The sequence below is a fragment of the Aquarana catesbeiana genome, linkage group LG03 (assembly GCF_042186555.1).
Source record: "Aquarana catesbeiana isolate 2022-GZ linkage group LG03, ASM4218655v1, whole genome shotgun sequence".
Taxonomy (NCBI): domain Eukaryota; kingdom Metazoa; phylum Chordata; class Amphibia; order Anura; family Ranidae; genus Aquarana; species Aquarana catesbeiana.
The window spans coordinates 252298064-252322572 of record NC_133326.1 but is presented as its reverse complement, the minus strand read 5'-3'; the positions used below and the strand labels follow the sequence as shown (position 1 = coordinate 252322572).

The 24509-nt window shown below is 43.9% G+C and overlaps 1 protein-coding gene across 2 annotated transcripts in view; it reads left to right on the top strand.

Moving 5' to 3' along the window:
• The window catches only part of RPAP3 (RNA polymerase II associated protein 3), a 119944-nt gene that overhangs the window by 13537 nt on the left and 81898 nt on the right, over positions 1-24509 (top strand). For both annotated transcript variants that reach the window (XM_073619970.1, XM_073619969.1), the window contains exon 3: positions 22751-22891. In XM_073619970.1, coding sequence (XP_073476071.1) covers positions 22751-22891 — 141 coding nt within the window. The remainder of the gene's footprint in view (positions 1-22750; positions 22892-24509) is intronic.

Below are 24509 nucleotides of genomic sequence, written 5' to 3'. Positions count from 1 at the left end.
GTAACAAGAAATAAAAACTGGAATGTAACTTGATCCCATACAGTGTGTGACTATCAGAATGCAGTTTTACATTCAGTTATAAATACAGGTTTTTTATAGAGAACCATCTCTTAGTATAATAAATTAAGAGATATCAGGAATTAGGATGTCAGTCCATTGAATCTTCTTGGTCCATGGATGATGTGGCATAACGGCCTCTTTTGTGAGAATGATGATTCCCATTTTGTTCTGAAATTTTCTGGGTGCTGCCTGAAGGTGAAGATGACGCCATTTTTCTGCGTGTGGGAGTGTTGCTGCTTGTGGGTTCTGTCAGATTTAATTTTAAAAGGGTTTGTTGTAGTTCATCTGCTGATCTGCTTCTGTAAATTGTACCTTGGTAGTTAAATCTGACTGAAAAGGGGAAGCCCCATTGATACATAATGTTGTGGCATTGCAGTTCCATTAGTTGGGGTTTCATGGATCGTCTTTTAGTAATAGTAAGTTGGGATAGGTCAGCAAAAATTTGATAATTGTGTCCTTGAAAATTAAGTTCCTTTTTTTCTCTTGCAGCAATTAGTATTTGTTCTTTCGTTCTGTAATAATGAAATTTTGTGATTATATCACGTGGGGGTCCATCTTTCTTTTTGGCTGTGAGGGCTCTGTGTACTCTGTCCAGTTCTAAACGTTCAATAGGGATATCTGGCTTTAGTTCTTGTAATAGAGCAGTAATAGTAGATTGCAGGTCTGTCACAGTTTCAGGTATTCCCCTTATGCGCAAGTTTGAACGTCTGGCTCTATTTTCGTAATCTTCGAGCTTAGTTTGAAGTATTAAATTCTCTTCTTTTAAGTGTTCCAATTCTGTTATATTTTCTTGGGTTGTAATTTCAATTTAATCAATTTTTATTTCTAAGGCTGCGGTGCGGTTTCCCAGCTCTCTTATTTCTTTGGTTAGGCTGTTTGTTATTTAGCCTGAGGTTTGTTTTAAAGCCTTATGAAGCATCTTTTCAAATTGTAATAATATTACTGGGGATGCTGAGGAGGCTTGTGGAGAAGTTTGTGAGAGGATTTGTTCTGTATCTGACTCAAATGGAGAGTCTTGCTGTGACATTTTCTGTCTGTGAGAGCGCCCTGATGCTGTATCTTGTGAGGTGACTGGAGCTGCTTCAGCTGCAGTGAGTGCCTGTGAGCTCTTTGTGAGGTGATTTTTATTTCTGCCACGGTTTCCTCTCAGTACCATATTTCCTGCCCAAACTTTCACAGTTTGTTCCCTGGGGCAAAAAGGTTCAAATGGATACCTTTTAAGCCTGCAGGCTCCGCTTTGTCCTTCTCTTCTCTCCTCAGCGGTGTGGAGCTCTAACAATGCATGTCGGCTCCGCCTCCTGTCCCGTGCACATTTTTTTTATCCTACCTACAACACTCTGACACTGCTACTCTTTTAAAAAATGCTTTTAAAAAAAAATCCTACCCAAAATATACTGACCCTGACCTTTGACACTCACACTAACTCTGACACTGACCTAGATCAAGCTTAACTTTGATCTGGATATTTTTTTATTTATTTATTTTTTACACACTTTTGTTTGTTGACTCTGCAAGTAGAGAAAGATACATTGAGCCTAGGAGCACACTGAAAAGAATCCTGGTTCTGGACGGCCATCCTTGATTAATTCGGCAAACCACTTGGACCCTCAGTACTGAGAGACACTCAGATAAAAACCATGAAAGAGGAAGTGAATTCACAAAGTGTCTGTCTTTTAATGGGCGGACATACAGCTTATATGGGATACAGATCAAAGGACAGGGGGTGGGGGTCTATGGACAGGAAGAGACAGGCTTTGAGGTACAGATACTAGAAACAGTAAACTGGACACCTGGTCATTTAGTCATAAAATGAAGCTGATTTCCTAAAGATAAACAGGACATGCATACTTGAAAGGGCTTGACCATAATTACACACTATAGGGTGTATGCTAATATACAGACATTCTTACACAATCATATACTGAAATAGCAGGAATAGATCAAATGATGGGAATTAGTCCTTATGATTCATTCATATTATTACATACACTGACATCGGGAATGAAATTGTGTGAACTTGCACGATTTCATTCCCGCATGTCAGTCCCGACTTCAGGGGCGATTTTAGGGACATCTGTGCGGGTTTCTTCACAGATGTCTATTGAAATCGCACCCCGAAGTCGCCAAAAGTAGTACAGAAACTACTTTTGGGAATCGGTGCGGCGCCGCAAAGTCGGCATCGCACCGATTCGAACGGTACCATTGCCTGCAGTAGCTGCCGATTTGGCTTTATTTCACATGTCAAATCGCATGCCAAATCACTGCAATGTGAACCAGGGCTTAGTCACATAGTTAATCAGGTTGAAAAAGACACTAGTCCATCCAGTTCAACAAACAGAGGAAAAAAAAATGCACAAATAGAAAACCTTCCTGTACACTATTCTATAACTGCAGCTGATCCAGAGGCAGGTAAAAAATAAAACAATAAAGCATGGTCCAATTTGCTCCAGCAGGGGAAAAATTTCTTTCTGATTCCCCAACATGCAATCCAATATTCCCTGGGTCAACTTTACCTATAAATGTTAGTATCCAGTTATATTTCTTTATCGTACATCACAGGACACAGACGGTTATTGTAATAATAACTACTTGGGTTATACTCCACCTATAGGTGAATGGACACTGGTAGATCAATCAGACAGGAAGTCCTCCCCTAAATAACCCCTCCTACACAGGAAGCACATCAGTTTTTTCGTCAGTGTCTGTAAGGAAAAGTTGCCAAAGATGGATGGTACCCGAGCTTCATTGGAAGGAGAGAAGATTGCTCGAGGTTTGCCTGTAATGCAACCCTGGACCCTGCGTAATGGAAACCTGTGCAGTGTTTGTTCTGATCAAGGTGCTTTCCTGCAGGTTGCTATACGGGTCCAGGGGAGTGCATTTTTGCAGTTTCTCTTTTTTTGAAAGAATAAAAAGAGAGATCTGACTGTCTGTTCTCCTGGTGGCCACTGGGCGTAATGTGCTTTTTAATCATGCTATGTACTTAGTCATGTGGGCTGCGGTTTCTCCTCCAGCCACTAGAGGACGCAGACTCACTAAGTATGGCCTATTTTTATATAGGCAGGAAGTGGAAGGGTGGCCATGATGTCATGTGGCAACAGATTCAGCAGGGCCTCTGGAGACATAGCTGCAGCCCATGGATACTAACAAAGTGTGAGTACTTACTTTGGGAGAACTGTGTGACAGACAAGTCATGATTATATGCTGCATATTTACTGCTTATCTGGGGGGACTGTGCAACTGTAAGTCGATACACCCCTGGATGGTTAGCAGTTCACTTTAAAGTGTTGTTGACTGCTCTGTAGGCAGGTGCAGCGTAGTATACATGCTTGCGAACTTGTTGCTTAAATGCATGTTTAAATATACACATTTGGAAAAACATGACCATGGGAGCATTTTAAATTTTAAGGAGTTGTATCTCCAGTATAATGTGCGTTTGGTCGGTAGAAGCTTATTTTTTTCGCTGTTCTGAAAAAGCATAGAGGCTGCATTGGATACATATGTGCTTGCCTAAATCCTGCAGGACTAGTATGGGGCCAAATGCAGTTAAGCAGGTGCATGCTTGCAAACTAGCTAAAATGCATGGTTGCTGAAATTTACGGTTGCTAAAGAAACATGCTTTTACATATTCGCATAAATATACATGGTTATACATGTTTGTATAAAGATGCATGGTTGCACAAAGATGCATGTTTATTCATGTTTGCATAAATATACATGGGTATACATGATTGCATGAAGATACATGATTGCATAAAGGTACATGGTTGCATAAAGATGCACATTTATACATGTTTGCTTAAATAATCATAGTTATACATGCTCGCATAAAGATACATGGTTACATAAAGATGCATGTTTATACATGTCTGCATAGATACGTGTTGCATAAACACATGCTTGCCTATTGCATAAATGCATGTTTCCATGGGCACGTATTGCATGAATGTGTGTTTACAGGAATGCATGCTTTCCTATTTTGCCTAAATGCATAGTCGCATAAGCACATGCTTACATAAATGCATGCTTCCATAGATGCATATTGCTTAAACACATGCTGGCATGTTTTTATTTGTACTACATACGCATGTTTATTTACATTAGGCTGTATACATATGTACTTGTTTTCCTGGGACTACATACATATGTGTGTGCTTATTTGCCTAGGACTACATAAATATGTGCTTATTTGCCTAGGACTACATAAATATGTGCTTATTTGCCTAGGACTACATAAATATGTGCTTATTTGCCTAGGACTACATAAATATGTGCTTATTTGCCTAGGACTACATATATATGTGCTTATTTGCCTAGGACTACATAAATATGTGCTTATTTGCCTAGAACTACATGCATATATTCTTATTTGCCTGGGACTATGTGCATATGTGCTTGTTTGCCTGGGGGTACATGCGTGTGCGCTTGTTTGCCTGGGGGTACATGCGTGTGTGCTTATTGGCCTTGTACTGCATACATAAATGTATGAATGGCAACAATACTTGTATACCTGTATGTTTGCATACCTAGGCACTTGCATGCCTGGGTACTTGCAGACCTAAGGCGTTGCATAGAGGTAAACCAACATTTTTTAGGCCTGCATCCTTGGAGGACTGTATATTAGGTTGGCTAATATAGTTTCTGCGTTATTTACCTGTTATACCAGTTAAATGGTTCCAGAAAAGAGAGGCAGTCGGTAGAGGCAGGGGCACCGCTCTCAGTTTCATGGATCTGGCGGTGTCCACATCTCCCGATGGACAGTGGTGTCGGGTGCATCTGAGCCAGTGTGGTATTCAGCATTGCAGTGTTTCCTGATCTTGACTGTCCTTGCAGAGGCCACTTTTTGAACCAATCAGGGGATTCTGTTGGTCCTTTTATCTCGGAAGGTGGCTTCTTTGGTTGCTATCACTTGACTAAGTGGAGTGTCAGGGTTGGCGGCTCTTTCATGCAAGGAGCCAGTCTTGGTATTGCATCATAAGGTGATGTTGCGTCCTCATCCATTTTTTTTTTTTTTTTTGCCTAAAGTGGCTTCTTGTTTTCACTTGAATCAGGACAGTGTCTTGCCTTTTATTTTTCTCCTAATCCACAGTCGGCAGGAGAAAGATCGCTACCTACTCCAGAGGTAGTTCAGACGCTCAGGGTCAACTTCAGTTGTCGGCACAAGCCAGGGGTCCTAGTTTGTGCTGCCAGAAGAGCCCAGGAAGGGCAGGCGGCATCCAGGTCAAATATTTAGCAGTGGATCTGCCAGTTTATCAATGATGCCTATGGTTTAAATGGCAAAAAACTCATTTTTTTTCTGGGGAGAGATTCTCTACCAGGTGTGGGGGAGTATCTTGGTCCTTCCGTCATCGGGTGTCAGTGGCCCAGGTGTACAATACCACTATTTTGTCTTTGGTTTATACATCTACAGGATTTTTACCAGGTAGATGTCAATAACGTAGAAGATACTGCCTTTGGCCTCAGTGTATTTCAAATAGCAGAGTAGGTCCTTCTCTGGTGGCAGTTTCTATGATGGTGTCTCCCTCCCCTCAAGGATATTGCTTTAGGACGTCCCAAGTAGTTATTATAATAATGGGCTCTGTGTCCTGTGATGTACGATAAAGAAAATAGGATTTTTTCTACAGCTTACCTGTAAAATCCTTTTCTTGGAGTACATCATAGGACACAGAGGTCCCTCCCCTCTTTTTGGGAATATATTGCTTGCTACAAAACTGATGTGCTTCCTGTGTAGGAGGGATTATATGGGGGGGGGGGGGGGGGGGCTTCCTGTTTGATCTACCATTGTCCATTCACCTATAGGTGGGGTATAACCCAAGTAGTTACTATTATAATAACTGGCTCTGTGGCCTGGTATGTACTCCAAGAAAAGTATTTTACAGGTAAGCTGTAGAAAGAATCCTATTTTTGTGCATTTAGGAAAGAATCCAGGCCTTTTTTAAAACATTCTACTGAGCTGGCCAGAACCAGCTCTTGAGGAAGCCTATTGTACATTTTCACAGCTCTTACTGCAAAGAGACCTTTGCATATTTGGAGATTAAATCTCCTTTCCTCCAGATGTAAAAAGTGCCCTCTTGTCCTCTCTGATGACCTCTCTGGAGGCACTGATTGGCAACACTGATGGGCACCTATTGGCAGCACTGATTAATGCACCGATAGGCAGCACTGATGGGTACTGATAGGCGGCACTGTTGAGGCTGCACTGATGATCAGTGAAAAAAGAGGGGGAGGGGTGGGGCAGACAAAGGGAGGATCAACCACGGTGTAGTTTGAATGAGATATAAAGCTTTATTAGTGAAATACAAATCACAGATCACTCCAGCCACGGCGGTTCTAGAGCCCCCTGAGTGGGTGACGTTCTTACAATGCAAAAAATCATGAATAAATACACTGTAATAAACAACGTTGTCAATGATTAAAAAACGCTAGACCAACAATGCGGCTACGTCCCTAGAAGCAGCCATACTCACCTCTTACGAATCCCTACAGTATCCCACCGCCTATCTCTCAGAGGGAGGGAAAGCACTAAAATCCTTGAAATGACTTTACGAATTCTTAAACTAACTAAAATGCTGCCAGACACTGAACATCGTATCTACTCCCCAAACACTCCATTATGGGGGAACCCAAATCTACAGGAATTCGCCCGTAGGACAGATGGAGAATACTGGTCGAAAAAAGGGGTAAAAACCATAATGCATTTATTCTCAAACAATACGTTTCGGTCATTTGAGGAATTTCGCCAGGACTACCAACTGCCACGCACAGCCTATTTTCTTTATTTGCAAATACGCCACACAGCAACCACCCAGTTTGGGTTGCGTAATATGACTGTTCGATTATCTCCGCTAGAGCAATTATTAATAGATCCCTCCCATGACAAATTAATCTCCACATATTATAAAACTCTACTCCACACTACAACGCGCAGACTTAGTAACACGCTCACTAAGTGGAAAGCTGATATCCCTGAGCTGACGGAGGATATCTGGCAGGACATACTTCCCCTCCAGGTCCCCTCTGTCATCTCTTCCAGGGACAGGGTCATACAGACCAAACTATTATATAGAGCATACTTCACGCCATCCTTATTATTTAAACTTAAAAAACTACCATCGGCAATGTGCTCCAGATGCAGCATCATGGAGGCCACCTTTTTCCACTTGATGTGGGAATGCACCGAGATCAGGCGGTTCTGGTCAGGGGTCACTGCTTTTGTCAGTTCCTTGACTCAATTGCCTAATATCTGCAATCCCCTGAGATGCCTACTAGGATATGTGGATGATGAGAGTATATCCAAAAACAAGCAAACTTTCTTGAGAATTGTGTTATTTTATGCCAAAAAATCTATTACCATTCACTGGAAATCACAATCCCCACCTACGATAGCATTCTGGCTGACCATGGTTAATCAAGCCATACCATTATACAAATTAACATACGAAGCCAGAGGATGCCCAAAAAAATTTCACAAAATATGGGGTCTGTGGACTAACTCTGAAAACACTATCACACCTGCCATATAAAGCTAACAAAGAAATTCCAGTCAATGATACCAAGTTTATTAATAAAATTAAATAGACATATACAGCTGAACAATATGAAAACATGTATGCCAAATGTATACCATTGTCTTACACTCTGTACTGCAATGAGCAATGTTTGCTCGAAATATGTGTATTTATGTTCGTATGTTTGTCTTGTACCACAAAACCAAATAAAATTTACCTTTAAAAAAAAAAAAAAAACGCTAGACATTAGCCCCGCCGGTCCAGTATGAGAGCCCCAACCCAGGAAAAATTGAAGACAGTAATAATACTCTTATTGATGTAAATGTTCAAGAGTGGATCTTACTGTATACATGTAATTCGGAAGGGACAAATGTGATTTCCTTGGGTTAATGTAACAGAGACCATTGATGCAAGCAGAGACTGATTTAAGGCATTCCTGTTGAATCATATGCAGTCATAGTATAGACGTATAGCAATCAATACAGCTCCGGATTTCAAATGGTTTAAGGTAACCCCAATGTGCTAACTCACAGCAACCCTTTTCAATATGGCATAAATAGCTGAGGAGACCAAGCTGGTAAAATAAAGCACAGTGAAAACATCAGGGACAGTAGTACCAATTAGTCTCAGTTGGCTGCTGTAAGTAAGCTGCAGCTCAGCTAGATGTCCGTTATTGCCATCTTGGCTAATGATGCTAACGATTTTATTTCCGGTCTCCGAGTTTCAGTGGTGAAGTTCACCAGTTCTGAAGAGCACTCCTTCAAACAGTGTAAAAAGCTGTAGAGAACACTGTGGACCGTGTTAAGCTCAAGGAGGAAATAATTACTCAGGAAGAGTTATGTTGGTCAATCTCTGTAGCAGCTGCGAGTGTACACATGAAGAAGGAGGAGAGGAAAGATGTTAGTCCCAATATGGGCGTTCTTACCCCTGTTGTGCCGTGGCTCCAGCATCAGGACAAGCTTTCACTGCCGCTGTGCGCTGCTGCAGTTGTCCATAGCGGTGGTTGTAGAAACCGGAGTGATACCAGGATGGTGATCCAAATTCGTTGGCCGTCAATTTACCCGGAGGGGTATAGGAGGTACATCCGGTTCATCACCAATGGAGCAGAGCTACAGTGGCCTGTAGGTGAATATCAGGTCAAATATTCAGAGTCCGGGCTTTCGGCATAGATAGTAGAACTGCACAATTAATCGTCAAGAATCGTTATCGCGATCTTGACTAAAGTGTTTCACAATTCTTTCTATACAAAGAATTCTCTCTGCTCTTTTGAAGCCACAGCCCTCAAAAGAAAGAAAGGAAAAACTGGGCAGTCTGCCAAGAATCAAAACATTCTTTATCAGTTGAACTTAAGTATAAACATTGTAACAATTTGTCAATGGAATAGACTTTGTGTGTAAGTGAAAAAAGTTTAACCACTTAAACACTAAACCTTTTTCTGACATTTGTTGGTTTCAAGTTAAAATCCTTTTTTTGCTAGAAAATTACTTAGAACCCCACACATTATATGTATTTTTTAGTAGAATTTTTTTGGGGAAAAAATTACTTTAATGAATTAAAAAAAAAAACTAAGCAGTAAAGTTAGCCCATTTTTTTTTTCGTATAATGTGAAAGATTTTACGTTGCGAGAATTTTTCGAGAATCGTGATCTTTTTATCCTAAGCAAAAAAATTGTGATTCTCATTTTGGCCAGAATCGTGCAGCTCTAATAGATAGTGAATAAACACCTTGCTGGCCCGGGTGGGGAGGTCATAGAGGAGTGCGGGGGTATGCTAGCGTTGGCATACGTTGATGCGTTTCGTACAATTGGACGTGTACATCGTCTGGACGTTGTAGGTGGATAATTCTGATAATCATTGTAGATGTCCCCTTTCACACTAGCCAGTTACTGGCTCTCTCTTCTCATGCTGTTAGCATAAAGAAAGGAATGCCGATAACCGGCAAGTGTGTTTACATCGTTATCAGCTGTGATTGGACACCGCTGATCATCTGATCAAGAGTCTCTGTGATTGACTCTTTACCCTGATATGTGATCAGCTGGGGGGGTGGCTCTGGGAGGACGACAGACGCCCTCCCAGAACTGGACCACTGCGCTGTAGCCGTCAATCGGGCGGCAAGTGGTTAAGGAGAATAACTCTACACCGTGTTCACTACATGGACCACTTATGTATTTATACATGTTGACCTACCCAGAACCCTGGATAGGCACCTGGCTCAGCCTCTCGGTCATCTGCCAAGAGCCTGAGCCAACCTCTCACCCCCACAGAGCTCCAGTAAGTGCTGGAGGGGCATAGCAGAGAGCCGGTGACTGTAAGTCAAGGCTCTCTGCTCAGAGCGGAGGGGAGAACTGAGCGATCAGTGGTGTTTGAATGCTCAGTTCTCACTACAGACCCAGTGGGGATCCACCTAGGTAAGTATTATATATATATATATATATATATATATATATATATATATATATATTATACACAGTGGGGATGGAAAGTATTCAGACCCCCTTAAATTTTTCACTCTTTGTTATATTGCAGCCATTTGCTAAAATCATTTAAGTTAAATTTTTTTTTCCTCATTAATGTACACACAGCACCCCATATTGACAGAAAAACACAGAATTGTTGACATTTTTGCAGATTTATTAAAAAAGAAAAACTAAAATATCACATGGTCCTAAGTATTCAGACCCTTTGCTCAGTATTTAGTAGAAGTACCCTTTTGATCTAATACAGCCATGAATCTTTTTGGGAAAGATGCAACAAGTTTTTCACACCTGGATTTGGGCTTCCTCTGCCATTCCTCCTTGCAGATCCTCTCCAGTTCTGTCAGGTTGGATGGTAAACGTTGGTGGACAGCCATTTTTAGGTCTCTCCAGAGATACTCAATTGGGTTTAAGTCAGGGCTCTGGCTGGGCCATTCAAGAACAGTCACGGAGTTGTTGTGAAGCCACTCCTTCATTATTTTAGCTGTGTGCTTAGGGTCATTGTCTTGTTGGAAGGTAAACCTTCGGCCCAGTCTAAGGTCCTGAGCACTCTGGAGAAGGTTTTCCTCCAGGATATCCCTGTACTTGGCCGCATTCATCTTTCCCTCAATTGCAACCAGTCGTCCTGTCCCTGCAGCTGAAAAACACCCTCCACAGCATGATGCTGCCACCACCATGCTTCACTGTTGGGACTGTATTGGAGAGGTGATGAGCAGTGCCTGGTTTTCTCCACACATACCGCTTACAATTAAGGCCAAAAAGTTCTATTGTGATCTCATCAGACCAGAGAATCTAATTTCTCATCATCTTGGAGTCCTTCAGGTGTTTTTTTTTTTTTAGCAAACTCCATGCGGGCTTTCATGGATCTTGCACTGAGGAGAGGCTTCCGTCGGGCCACTCTGCCATAAAGCCCAGACTGGTGGAGGGCTGCAGTGATGGTTGACTTCCTACAATTTTCTCCCATCTTCCGACTGCATCTCTGGAGCTCATTCACAGTGATTTTTGGGTTCTTCTTTACCTCTATCCCCAAGGCTCTTCTCCCCCGATAGCTCAGTTTGGCCTGACGGCCAGCTCTAGGAAGGGTTCTGGTCATCCCAAACGTCTTCCATTTAAGGATTATGGAGGTCACTGTGCTCTTAGGAACCTTAAGTGCAGCAGAATTTTTTTTTGTAACCTTGGCCAGATCTGTGCCTTGCCACAATTCTGTCTCTGAGCTCTTCAGGCAGTTCCTTTGACCTCATGATTCTCATTTGCTCTGACATACACTGTGAGCTGTAAGGTCTTATATAGACAGGTGTGTGGCTTTCCTAATCCAATCTAAGTCCAATCAGTATAATCAAACACAGCTGGACTCAAATGAAGGTGTAGAACCATCTCAAGGATGATAAGAAGAAATGGACAGCACCTGAGTTAAATATATGAGTTTCACAGCAAAGGGTCTGAATACTTAGGACCAGTTTTTCTTTTTTTTTTTCATAACATTTTTATTGAGTTTTTCAAAATCACCAAAAATACAGAGTGTACAATACAGTAAACGAAGGTACAGGTGAGTGGCATGTACAAACATACAATTGCAACAAGGTACTCTAGCAAATGAAGGTAGCAGACACCGACCACCGATGTAGAGGAATACTTAAAGAGAGGTTTCTGTGGTAAATGCTACATGTGGTCGGAAGATGCGCGATGTACAGGGTAGGTTATTGGGGTACGTCAACGGTGAAGTAGTAGGACGAAAATAACCATAAGTCTATCTAATGTTATCTAAAGTGACGCATTGTGCGCCCAAACATATGAAAGGAATAGTAATGTGTAGAACGGGAAACTTATGGGGGAGACTTCCACACCGTCTGGGTTCCACCCCTACTCCGTTCACCCCTAACGGGACCTTCACTGTGAACGGGGCGGGGTGTGTAGGGGCTCAGAGTTTGCGTCCAATGGAATGACGGTGTGTCAAGATTAGGTTGTGGTTCCCGATATCAAGTCTAATTGAGGAGGTGATAAGGTTGGCCGATGTTTGATAGTGATGCCGAGGGCGGTGCTCATACTTATGAGGTAAAATGTAGGGGAATAACGGTGGAACCGGTATGTGGAGCAACAGAAGTCAAGGCCTTGTCAGCTTGACGTGGTGAAGGAAGTGTGAAGGAAGGGAGGGGGGCAGGAAAGGGGGTGGCGGGTGAACAAGGTGGGGGGGCCAGTGGTGGAAGACAGTTCTATGTAGTTAGGGTGCAGGTATTGACGCAGGCGGTGAGGTGGTCTGAGTGTGGGATTGTCGGTAGTGGGACCAGCAAGCCCAGATAATATTATGTTTGGTAGGGTTGTCCTTAGCTTGACAAATAAGTTCTTCCATAGCTGATATTCTGTCCACCCTACGGATCCAATCTTTCACTGTGGGGGGGGGCAGGGTTTCTCCAAAGGGCGGGAATACATTGATTGGCCGCATTGATGAGGTGTAGAGTCAGGGAATTTTTATAGGAGCTATAGGGCTTGGCGGTGTGGTGTAATAGGTAACCAACAGGGGCGAAGGTTGGTGAGTACGTGGTGATGTGGGATATCAGTCGGTGAATTTCTGACCAGAATGGTTGTATAAGGGTACATTCCCACCAGATGTGAAGTAGGGTACCGCGGGCCGTATGACATCTCCAGCAGGTCGGGGGGATAGTGGGGTGAAAGTGGTGGACCTTGTCCGGTGTCCTATACCATTTGGAGAATAGTTTATATCTATTTTCCTGAGTGGCAACATTAATGGAGCCCTTGTGCATGAGGGTGAATATGCGGTCCCAGTCAGACGGGGTGAGATCAATTGATAAGTCGTGTTCCCATTGTCTCACTATTTTATCTTCCTTTACCTCGTGTCGAGAAAACAAGAGGGAGTAGGTTGTCGAGATTAGGTGGGCTTGGGGTTCTGTGCTGGAATAGAGAATTTCGAGCGGTGTGAGTTCTCTGTGCCAGAGGGGGTGGCGTTGGTGGGATTGGAGGAAGTGTCTTAGTTGTAAATATTTATAAAAGGGTATGTTGTGGTTGGGCAGTTGTGCCGTAAGAGTAGGGTAGGGTAGTAATGTCCCGTTATCGAAGAATTCATGAGCTCTGGCTCGTGAAGAAGGTGTTTCAAGGGTTGGGTCTTTCAGTGTTAGTCCTGGGGGGAAGTCTGGGTTATCTACCAATGGGGTCATAGGGCCTGGTGCGGGGCTAAAAGCAAGCCTTTTAGACACTAATTTGAGTGTCGATAGTGTGGTGCCAATGAGCGGGTGAGCTAGTAAGTCTTTGGATACGTGTCTGTGGTCGGTCCACGGCAAGTCAGCTATGGGGATGTCTGTAAAGGAGTCCTCAAGTTGGATCCAGTCTTTGGAGGAGCGGTGCACATGCCAGTCTACCAGTCTGGTCAGTTGACAGGCCCAGTGGTACTTTTGAAGGTCTGGAAGGCCTAGGCCTCCCAGACGTTTGGGGAGTACCAACCTCTCCCAGCTAAGGCGTGGGCGTTTGGTGGCCCACACAAAGGACCTGCAAATATTTTTATAGGAGGAGAAGAAGGAAGCTGGTATCTTAATTGGTATGGCTTGAAGTAGGTAGAGGAGCCTGGGTAAAACATTCATTTTGATCACTGCTATTCTACCCATCCAGGAGAAGGAGCCCAAGTGCCATTTCTGTAAGTCACCCTGGATGGACTGGAGTAATGGCAAAAAGTTTTTGGTGTATAAATCCTTTAAGTTGGTGGTGATTTTGATGCCAAGGTAGGTTATTTCGGAATATTCCCAAACAAACGGGAAGTTAAGCTTACATAGATTGACAGTTTCCATTGGCAGGGTTACATTGAGGGCTTTAGACTTGTCGAAATTGATTTGTAGGTTGGATAAGGATTTGAAAAGTGCGAAGTCAGTAAGAAGGTTGGGGAGTGTCGTAACAGGGTCAGTAAGGAAAAGTAAGATGTCGTCGGCGTATGCTGCCATTTTATATTGAGTACGATGGATGTCTATGCCTCTAATAGTGGGATTTAGTCTCAGTTTACGGAGCATGGGTTCCATGGTCAGTATAAAGAGAAGGGGAGAAAGAGGGCAGCCCTGGCGGGTCCCATTGGATGCAGAGAAGGCGTCCGACAGTCCCCCATTGATCCGGAGTCTTGCTGATGGAGAGACATAGAGGGCCATGATCATTTGTAGCATGCGGGGAGGAAGTCCAATCGCACGGAGTGCGGCCTCCATGTAGTCCCATGCTACCCTGTCGAACGCCTTCTCTGCATCCAACGAGAGGAAAAAACCCTGTGTAGAAGATTTAGTTAGCCAGTGGTGAATGTTCAGGGCTTTTGTGGTGTTGTCTCTGGCTTCCCGGCCAGGGACAAAACCCACCTGTTCAAGTGAGACCAAAGTTGGTAAAAAGGGGAGAATGCGATTAGCTAATGCTTTGGCGTACAATTTTAGATCCACATTTAGTAGTGAAATGGGGCGATAGTTGGTGACCAAAGTGGGGTCCTTCCCTTGTTTAGGTATGAGCGTGATATGGGCTTCCATTAAGTCATTGTGTGCAGCCGAGGCCGGTGTGAGGTTGTTGAGTGCTTTGGTCAGGTGTGGGAGGAGAATGGTCGGGAAGGATTTGTAATAGCTGGCTGAAAAGCCATCTGGGCCTGGGCTCTTGCCCGTTTTCATCTGTTTTAGTGCATTACTGAGTTCTTCGTTAGAGAGGGGGATGTCTAGAGATTGTGCTTCTTCGGAGGAGAGCGGGGTCGGGCCGAATTTTGTTAAAAAGTCAGTAATGGCCGTTAAACGGTTAACGTTAGTGTCGGTGGTTTGGGATTTAGGAAGGTTGTAAAGTTTAGAGAAGTACTGTATAAATTGGGACGAGATTCCTTCATTAGTGACTACTGCCTCGCCTCTGGCGTTGTGAAGTTTATGAATGGTGTGCGATGCCCTTTTGGTTTGAAGGGCCCTCGCCAAAAGTTTGCCTGCTTTGTTGCCAAACTCATAATATAATTTTTGCGTCAAAGCGAACTTGCGCTTCAGTTTGGCATTTAACACATCCAAGAGATCTTCCCGAGCCTGAGACAGTTCGGATAGTACAGAGTTAGCGAGGGAGGCTTTGTGTTTTTGTTCGAGTGTGCGGATGTGTGCGGTTAACTCAGCAATGCGGGTGGTTTGTAGTTTGTTTCGTTGAGCCGCCATAGCCAACAGTTCGCCTCGAACTACACATTTGTGCGCGGCCCAGGTAACTGTGGGTGCTGCGTCTGGTGAAGAGTTCTCTTTGAAAAAGTTTGATAGGCAAGTGGTCAGCCTTTGAATATTGATCTCGTCAGTGAGTAGTGAGTTGTCAAGGCGCCAGATATGCATTTTTGGGCGAGGTGAGGGCAGCTGAAGGGTCATGGAAATGGGGCTATGGTCCGAAAGTGTGGCTGGGTCAATGGTAGCTTTGGTGAGGTGCGACAGGTCGTTTTGTGAAAGAAAGAAATGGTCCAGTCTGGAGTACTTGTTGTGGGGGGCGGAAAAGAAAGTAAAGTCTCTGTCTTTGGGATGTAGCATACGCCATGTGTCATGAAGCAGTAAGTTGCTGAGCTGTTGTTTGATCGCCCTCAAGGCCCTGTAAGGTAAAGAGGACGTACCGTTCGACGTGTCGTCCGTCGGTGTCAAGGGGACATTGAAATCACCACCAAGAATAAGTGTTCCTGTTTGGAAGCTGGAAAGTAGTTGAAGGGTATTGCGGAAGAAGGTAACTTGGCCCGTGTTGGGGGCATATATGTTGGCTATCGTGAGGGGCACAAGGTGTAGAGTGCCTTTCAGAAAGAGGAAGCGTCCCAGCGGGTCTCTTTGGACATCAGTCACCTGAAAGGGACAATTTTTCGAAATGAGGATGGATACCCCTTTGGATTTTGCCTCCACGTTGGAGGAGTGGAAGGCTGTGGGGAAGTGTTGGTCTGTAAGTTTAGGGATGGAATCGGTGCGAAAGTGGGTTTCTTGTAGGAGGGCAATATGTGCTTTAGAGCATTTGAGAGAGTATAAAAGTTTAGATCACTTTTGGGGTGTATTAAGGCCCCTAATGTTCAGGGAATATAGTTTGAGAGAGTGGGGTGGAACCTGTCTAACCACCGGGGGAGAGTTCATAAGTTGTGGGTTCGCCATGGGCGGGGTGTGTGTGTGTGGTGGGGGGGGGGGTGGGGGGGCAGAGGGAAGGGATCGGGAGGGCAGGAGTGAAATAAGGTTCAGAGGTGTGAGTGGAGAGGGTTGATCTGAGGAGGTGTGGAACTGAATATCCAACAGCCTCAAGGGTCTGTGATCGGGATGGTACGGAGCGTGAACGGCGCGCGAGTCCCTGTCAGGGGGGCCGCACACCGATGTAGCCCCGTGTGGGGGTTGACCTAAACCGAGACAAGGAGAGACCAAGAAAGGTATGGGAAGTGAGTGGGAGTATGAGCAGCCACCATAGGAGTGGTGTATAGCAGCCGAGAGAGGTAATGTATTCATGTATTGCTAAGCCGTGTCTTGTGAGTATGGTGATTGGGGGTACAGGGTACAGGCAGTGAAGCTGTAACGTTGTAGCCCTATCCTTTGCTCTGGAGGCATAGTGATTGGGTCAACAGGCAGGGGATAGAGTGTGGGTGGGAGATACGTTAGCCCGGGGACCAACCCCCCGCCCCAACCCCTAGAGGAGCCGACTACTAGGGGAAACCCCTCTGTCTATCGGGTAGCGGACTCCAGTCGTAGGGGAGGGCTGCAGCGGGAGGTGGGTGTCCGGGAGGAAGGATGTAGAGCGGTGAGGGCACAGCAATAAGTGCAGCTGCAACATAAGGGGTGAATCACCCCCACATCCCCCCTCAGGTTGTAGCATCAAACCTTGAAGTGTGTCCCCTTTAAAACTATAAGTAATGCGTAAGTAGGATAACAACACAAAAAAAAAAAAAAAAACACAGTGAAAAGGCACATGGCATAAGAACCTGCAAGACATCGGGACGTCATCTGAAAGTTCCAGTTGGGGCTTGCAGGCACGGGAGTTCTGTATGGAAGGTCCAGTTGTAGCCGGTAGGAGGGGCATCTTGCAAGCTGGAGGTACAGATCGGGTGTCCTGCAGGCGCGTGGAGGCCAGGGAGAGGCGTAAGTCCGGTTGAGGCGACCTCAAGGCGATCCATCCAACAGGAGCGAGGTAAGAGGCGAGTCGCTTGATTCCTGGAGAGTCCATGTCGGGTGTGGTATTAAAGTTCCAGGGTGTCTACTTGGGTGTGCGTAACTTTAGTGCTGCAGTAGAAGATTGGGGGCGGTGTCAAATGCCGCTATGCATCCTGGTGAATGTAGTATTTGGCTGAGTGTTTGAGCAGTGCATTGAATACTTGGTAGGCATCCCAGTTCGTGAGAGGTGGTAGGCAGGAGTGTGCATGAGGCGGTAAAATCCGACCCAGAAAGTCGGCTGAGAGGAGTAGGCATCACACAGGGGGTCTTCAGTGTTCTGAGGGCATGAGGGGGGGCACAACTTTCACAGTCAAAGCCCTAAGCTGAGGAGAGCAGAACTAGTGTTGAACAGTCAAAACAACAAAAGGGAAAAAAGAAGTAAAAAGAAAATAAAACTTCTGAGATGGCGTCAGCGTCCATTAGGTGCTGATGAGCAGTAGTGACTCTTTCAATATGGATCAGCGGTCCCTGCGCGTTCTTCTGTACCACGGTGACGGTGTGGGGCTAACGACCCTGGGGCCACTGTGGTAGCCAGATTGGTTTCTGAGGGTGGAGGGTGAGCGTCTCCTGCGGTGGCTAGATGGCTGGGCGTCCATGGGTTCCTCTCGTAGTATGTCACTGTGTGAGGCTATGGGGCGGAAGGCTGCGTACCAGTTCGGTACAGGAACCTCTGGGATGCCAAGCGTGTCACAGAAGTGAGGCAGGTCTTCAGGCACCCGGAGGAGAGCGGTGCGGCCGTGTGCTGTGGCCGAGAGGCAGAAGGGGAACCTCCACTTGTATGGGATGTTTTTCCCTCGTAGAGCGTCCAGCAGGGGTTTCAGGTCTCGCCTGTGTTGCAGAGTGATACCCGAGAGATCCTGGTATATCTGAATGGGAGCCCCTTCATGTAGAATTTGTTGTTTCTCCCTAGCTCGCTGCATTATTTCCTCCTTCAGCCTGTAGTCCACAATGCAGCAGATTATATCACGGGGGGGATCATTCTCCCTGCCTTTGGGACGGAGAGCTCTGTGGATCCTTTCCATGACAACAGGGGTCTGTGGAGGCCGGTGGAGTAGGCCATTAAAGATGCTCACCACAGCATGCTGGACATGGTCTCCCTCAATGGATTCCGGCACACCTCTGATTCTCAGATTATGCCTCCGGCCCCTGTTGTCAAGGTCTTCGAGATGCCTCTGCATGTCTCTCATTTGCATTGTGTGGTGATCTATGCTGTCAGCGTTGGAAGTGATAGCTGTGTCATGGCGGTCAATCACTGTCTCCACCACATGCACCCGGTCATTCATGGCTCGCATATCTAGCCTGAGCTCTGATACAGCGGCCGCGAGAGCAGCTTTTATATCGTCCGCGATCGATCTGAGATCCTGTAGATTTATCGGAGGATGGGGGGTGAGAACAATCCCCCCTTCTCCCCCTGCAGTTTGCGTGTAGCTGGCTGTCGGGGAAGTAGTGTCCTGAGGAGGCAAGGGCAGCGGTTGTGAGTGAGTGGTTCCGTGGCGGGACGGCGCCATATTGCCTCTCCCGGCCCTGAACATCTCCGGGATATTCTGGGTTTGTGACCCAGTGAGATCTCTGGGGGATCGGGAACGAGATGCCGACGAGTTCCTGGATGCTGTCCCCATGCTGTGAGCTAAGTATGTGGAGTAAATACCTCAGAGTTTAAGTAGCTTCTCCTATGGCAGACGGAGCTCTGGGATTATGCGTCCTTCTCCATGTCAGGTCAGGCCACGCCCCCTCCAGTTTTTCTTTTTTAATAAATCTGCAAAAATGTCAACAATTCTGTGTTTTTCTGTCAATATGTTGTGCTGTGTGTACATTAATGAGGAAAAAAAAATTAACTTAAATGATTTTAGCAAATGGCTGCAATACAACAAAGAGTGAAAAATTTAAGGGGGTCTGAATACTTTCCATCCCCACTGTGTATATCTATATAGATATAGATATATAGAGATATAGATATATAGCTCTATCTATATCTATAGATATCTATCTATCTAAATTTTTTTTAAGCCCATACTGCTCTTTTAACCCTTGTAGTGCGAGGGTACCTATAGTGTAAGGTAGCATTTCTGTTCTCCCTGCATATGGGCTTTAATGTTTGGATAGCTATAAACATCCCATTTCATTTACTTTATCACTGTCTGTGGGCTGACGGCACACTCTAGTGGTTAAGAGATAAGGATTATTGAGCGAGGGAAGGATTATCCACATTTAGTTTCCACAATTGAGTTTATTTATAAAGCTTAAACAGTAACAGTGAGGAAGTGAGCGCTAATCATGAGAATGCAGCTGGCACTTAAAGGTGAACATACAACGTTCAAACAAACAATATAAACAACAAAAGTGCAGCACTGAGCAAATGAAAGGTATAAAAAGCCCATAATAAAGTCCCATGTAAATCCCAAACTGGCTTTGTTGAACCTCCAGGGATCCAAAAGGACAGTGCAGTGTGCCAAAACACTCACCAGAAAGTGAATATATAATTGCCTGAATATCCAATGTAAATAGCAGTGCTCCTTAGTGATGACAACCCTTCACCAATCATATGCACTCACCAGAGATACAGTCCTTGAAAGCCTTGTATCAGTGTCTTGGAGCTTGGCATCCTTACATCACCTACCATTTCAGATTTAAGGATGCCAAGCTCCAAGACATTGATACAAGGCTTTCAAAGACTTTATCTCTGGTGAGTGCATATGATTGGTGAAGGGTTGTCGTCACTAAGGAGCACTGCTATTTACATTGGATATTTAGGCAATTACCGGTATATATTTACATTCTGGTGAGTGTTTTGGCACACTGCACTGTCCTTTAGGATCCCTGGAGGTTCAACACAGCCAGTTTGGGATTTACATGGGACTTTATTATGGACTATTTATACCTTTTTAATTTATAAAGTTTAATACTGAATAGTTTTTGGACTGTAACACAGTGTCCTATGCTTAATGATGGAGCTTGGATAGGCAGCCAGAGTGATACTATTATGGCTAGGATAGAATAGAGTGTTGTGCTTGGATCCATTAAGCAGAGCCAAGTAAGCCAGAGCCAAGCCTAGTAACTAGAATAGAGTGTTGTGATGGATCCATTAAGCAGAGCCAAGCCAAGCATTGGTGTGAGTGCTTGAGCCAAAAGAGGCAGGGGGAGGATAAATGATTATGTCCTATTGAGTCTGCAACAGGCTCTTTTCCAAAACTCTAGCTTATTAGGCATACTTGCACTTCCATTTAGACTTTGTTATATTGACAGAATGTACCAGATAGGGGCTAACTATGTGACACGTCATGCTCCTAATATAAAATGGGCAATTAAAAGCTCTGGCTCTTTCAAACACATTTTTTATAGTTTTGGATAGGGTGGGGGAGTCACAGGAACAGAAAGTCACAGCAAACAAAACATTTACAGAAACTCTAGCCCTTCCTCACGTTAATAAAAAAATTATATTTGTCTTTGTTCCACTGGCAAGATTCTTCTCACTAGGAACCGCCAATCTTTCCCCAATGTATCCAAAATGAAATGCAAAGGGTTGTCTGCATGAGTTCTGCAGTTGTTGTCTGCATTCGTTGTTCTGCAGTTATAGGGGAGATACACTCGCTGTCCACTTTATTAGGTACACCTTGCTAGTACCGGGTTGGGACCCTTTTTTTACCTTCAGAACTGCCTTAATTATTCGTGGCATAGATTCAACAAGGTCTTGGAAACATTCCTCAGAGATTTTTGTCCATATTGACGTGATAGCATCATGCAGTTTCTGCAAATTTTTCGGCTGCACATCTATGATGCGAATCTCTCATTCCACCACATCCCAAATGTGCTTTATTGGATTGAGATCTGGTGACTGCGAAGGCCATTGGAGTACAGTAAACTCATTGTCATGTTTAAGAAACCAGTGGTGAGATGATTTGAGCTTTGTGACATGGTACATTATCCTGCTGGAAGTAGCCATCAGAAGAGGAGTACACTGTAGTCATAAAGGGATGGACATGGTCAGCAACAATACTCAGGTAGGCCGTGGTGTTTGAATGATGCTCAATTGGTACTAAGGGGCTCAAAGTGTGCCAAGAAAATATCCCCCACACCATTACACCACCACTAGCCTGAACCGTTGATACAAGGCAGGATGGATCCATGCTTTCATGATGTTTATGCCAAATTCTGACCCTACCATCTGAATGTCGCAGCTGAACTTGAGACTCATCAGACCAGGCAATGTTTTTCCAATCTTCTATTGTCCAATTTTGGTGAGTCTGTGTGAATTGTAGCCTCAGTTTCCTGTTCTTTGCTGACAAGAGTGGCACCCAGTTTGGTCTTCTGCTGCTGTAACCCATCTGTTTCAAGGTTCAATGTGTTGTTTGTTCAGAGATGATATTCTGCATACCTTGGTTGAAACAAGTGGTTATTTGAGTTACTGTTGCCTTTCTATTATCTCAAACCAGTCTGCCCATTCTCCTCTGATATCAACAAGGCATTTTCGTCCACACAACTGCTGCTCACTGGATATTTTCTCTTTTTGGACCTTTCTCTGTAAACCCCAGAGATGGTTGTGCATGAAAATCCCAGTAGATCAGCAGTTTTTGAAATACTCAGACCAGCCCATCTGGCACCAAAAACCATGTCACGTTCAAAGTCATTTAAATCCCCGTTTTTCCCCATTCCGATGTTCTGTTTGAACTTCAGCAAGTCGTCTTCACCACATCTAGATGCCTAAATGTGTTGAGTTGCTGCCATGTGAATGGCTGATTAGCAATTTGTGTTACCAAGCAACTGAACAGGTGTATCTCTAAAGTGGTCAGCAAGTGTAAATGTTACGTGTTAATTGGAGAAAATATAAATAATTGCCTCACATTTAATATAAATATTGGCACCACACCCCTACAATATGCAATATACAACAAATAGAGAGAACTGGGATTTTAAAGGTGCAAAAGAGTGACACAAAATTTATGTAAAAAGTTTTACATTTTATTTAGAAAAGTTGATAAAAACATATTTGTAAAAAGAGTTTACATTCAAAGTACTGAAACAATCTTTAAATAGTGCAACCGAAGGATTAATTTCTCAACATGTTTCACCACACATTGTGGCTTCTTCAGGAGAGTAGTATTTATCAGGCACTGTATGCAGGTCTTTCAAAAAATTGAAATAGCGGATTGAATGCAAACTCAAATAGTTAAGTTACTTAAATCGGGAAGCAAACCCAGCCGGAGGATCAGCTGATGACCACAGAGGGTAAGTAAAATCGCATTTTTAACTGATGGAAGAAGTCCTGTAATAAAGGACTGGCTTGAAACCAAAAAGTCCAAGTTGTTTTACTGTGTTCTTTCCAAGACAAAGCCCCAGGATCCAGCCTGAGAGGAGGAGGATGTCATTTTCTTTACATATCATCTGATCCAGGTTTTTTTGTCCTTTTCCTCCCCCTTTTTTTGGGGTTTTGTCTTGGAAAGAACACGAATAAGGGGGACATTACAATATACTTTTTGCAGTGGTTTGTAATTTATCATTTATTTTTTGAAAACATTTATAAAAATACAATTTTGAGAGAGAAATTCTGTAGTAAAATGTCGTTCTTTTTACAGACATTACCACCTATCAGAAACAAGGACTACAGAAAAAAGAAAAAGAGCAAAAGCAAAGATTCAAATGAAAATAAACAAGAAAACATCAAAAACCCAAAACGAAAGTTACTTGATTATGAGTACTGGGACAAGATGGATGTGGTAAGTTTAGATTAGTGTAATGACAAATCTATTCCTTTTTTCTCCAATTCTTGTACATGATAGATTTTGACGTTGATGAAAAAAATAGATAACTGGTAAGATGTTTGTGTTGTGCACAGCGTGTCCTCTGCTAAAAGTTAAAGTGACACTAAACAATATCTATTATCTTCCCAAAAAACCCATACACATCCCCTACCTAATGGCCCTGTAATCTTTTTTTTTTTTTTTTTTTTTCTTCATGAATATGTTTATTACTGTGTTTTTCTGCCTCCTTGTAATGTCCCCCATGATCTTCAAACCTCTCTTTATTTCCATCTCACTTCTGTCTGTTTAGAATGAGCAGTGCATGTTAGTGGTCATGTGCACTGCTGTGTGCACACTACAAATCACATAGACCCTTGTCCTAAACTAAGTTTCTACGTACAGTGGGTCATGGAGAACAAATGTAGCCACCATGTAACGCAGAAAAAACATTTGGAGGAGGCTGACAACAATAAAAGGTGCTTTTTAATCACTTCCGGACAGCCTTCTCTAGCTTTACTGCTACAGTGTGGCCTTTGTGCGCTGGATTATGTATATATACGTGATCCAGCGCTGTGAAAGTCTGGGAACTTTCTTTTGCATCTAGTAGCTGAAAAAAGTGGTGGGGAAGCAAAATGGAAGGTAAGTATATGCTGTTTAGGATGGAGGCACTACAGTGGCTTTAGGCAAAGCATAGGTTCACTTTAAGTATGATAGGTAATTGTTCCTGCTACCATATACAGTGCATCCAGAAAGTATTCACAACGCTTCACTTTTTCCACATTTTATTATGTTACAGTCTTATTCCAAAATGGATTAAATTCATTATTTTCTCCAAAATACTTCAAACAATACACTATAATGACAATGTGAAAGAAGTTTGTTTGAAATCTTTGCAAATTTATTAAAAATAAAAAAAAAAATAAAAAATCCCATTTACATAAGTATTCACAGCCTTTGCTGAATACTTTGTTGAAGCATCAATTACAGCCTCAAGTCTTTTTGAGTATAATACTACAAGCTTGGCACGCCTATTTTTGTGTAGTTTCTCCTATTCTTCTTTGCAGGACCTCTTAAAGTGGTTGTAAACCCTTACAGACCACTTTGACCAACAGGTAAGCCTAGATTTAAGCTTACCTGTAGGTCCAAAAAATATCTCCTAAACCTACACGGAGCAAAAAGACAGGCACCGCTGTCTACGGCGAATGCGCTGTACACAGCGGCGTGCAGGCGCACTGAGCATGCCGCTGCTAATGGTGATATGCCGTTAGTGGCGGCTCCCGTGCGCATGCATGGAAGCGATGTAATCGCGGCTTCAACCAGTCACAGCGCCGGAACCACGATACCCGGAAAGAAGATGGATGCTCCGTAGCAGAGGGGACAGCGGTGACATCGCAGGCTCCTGTGTCAGGTAAGTGACACATAATGGGCTACTATGCAATGCATAGTAGCCCATTATGCTTTACCTTTGCAGGGAAACAAAGAGGAAGTAAACCCATCAGGGTTTACTTCCCCTTTTAAGCGCCATCAGGTTGGATGGGGAGCATCAGTGCACTGCCATTTTTAGATCTCTCCAGAGATGTTCAAGTCTGGGCTC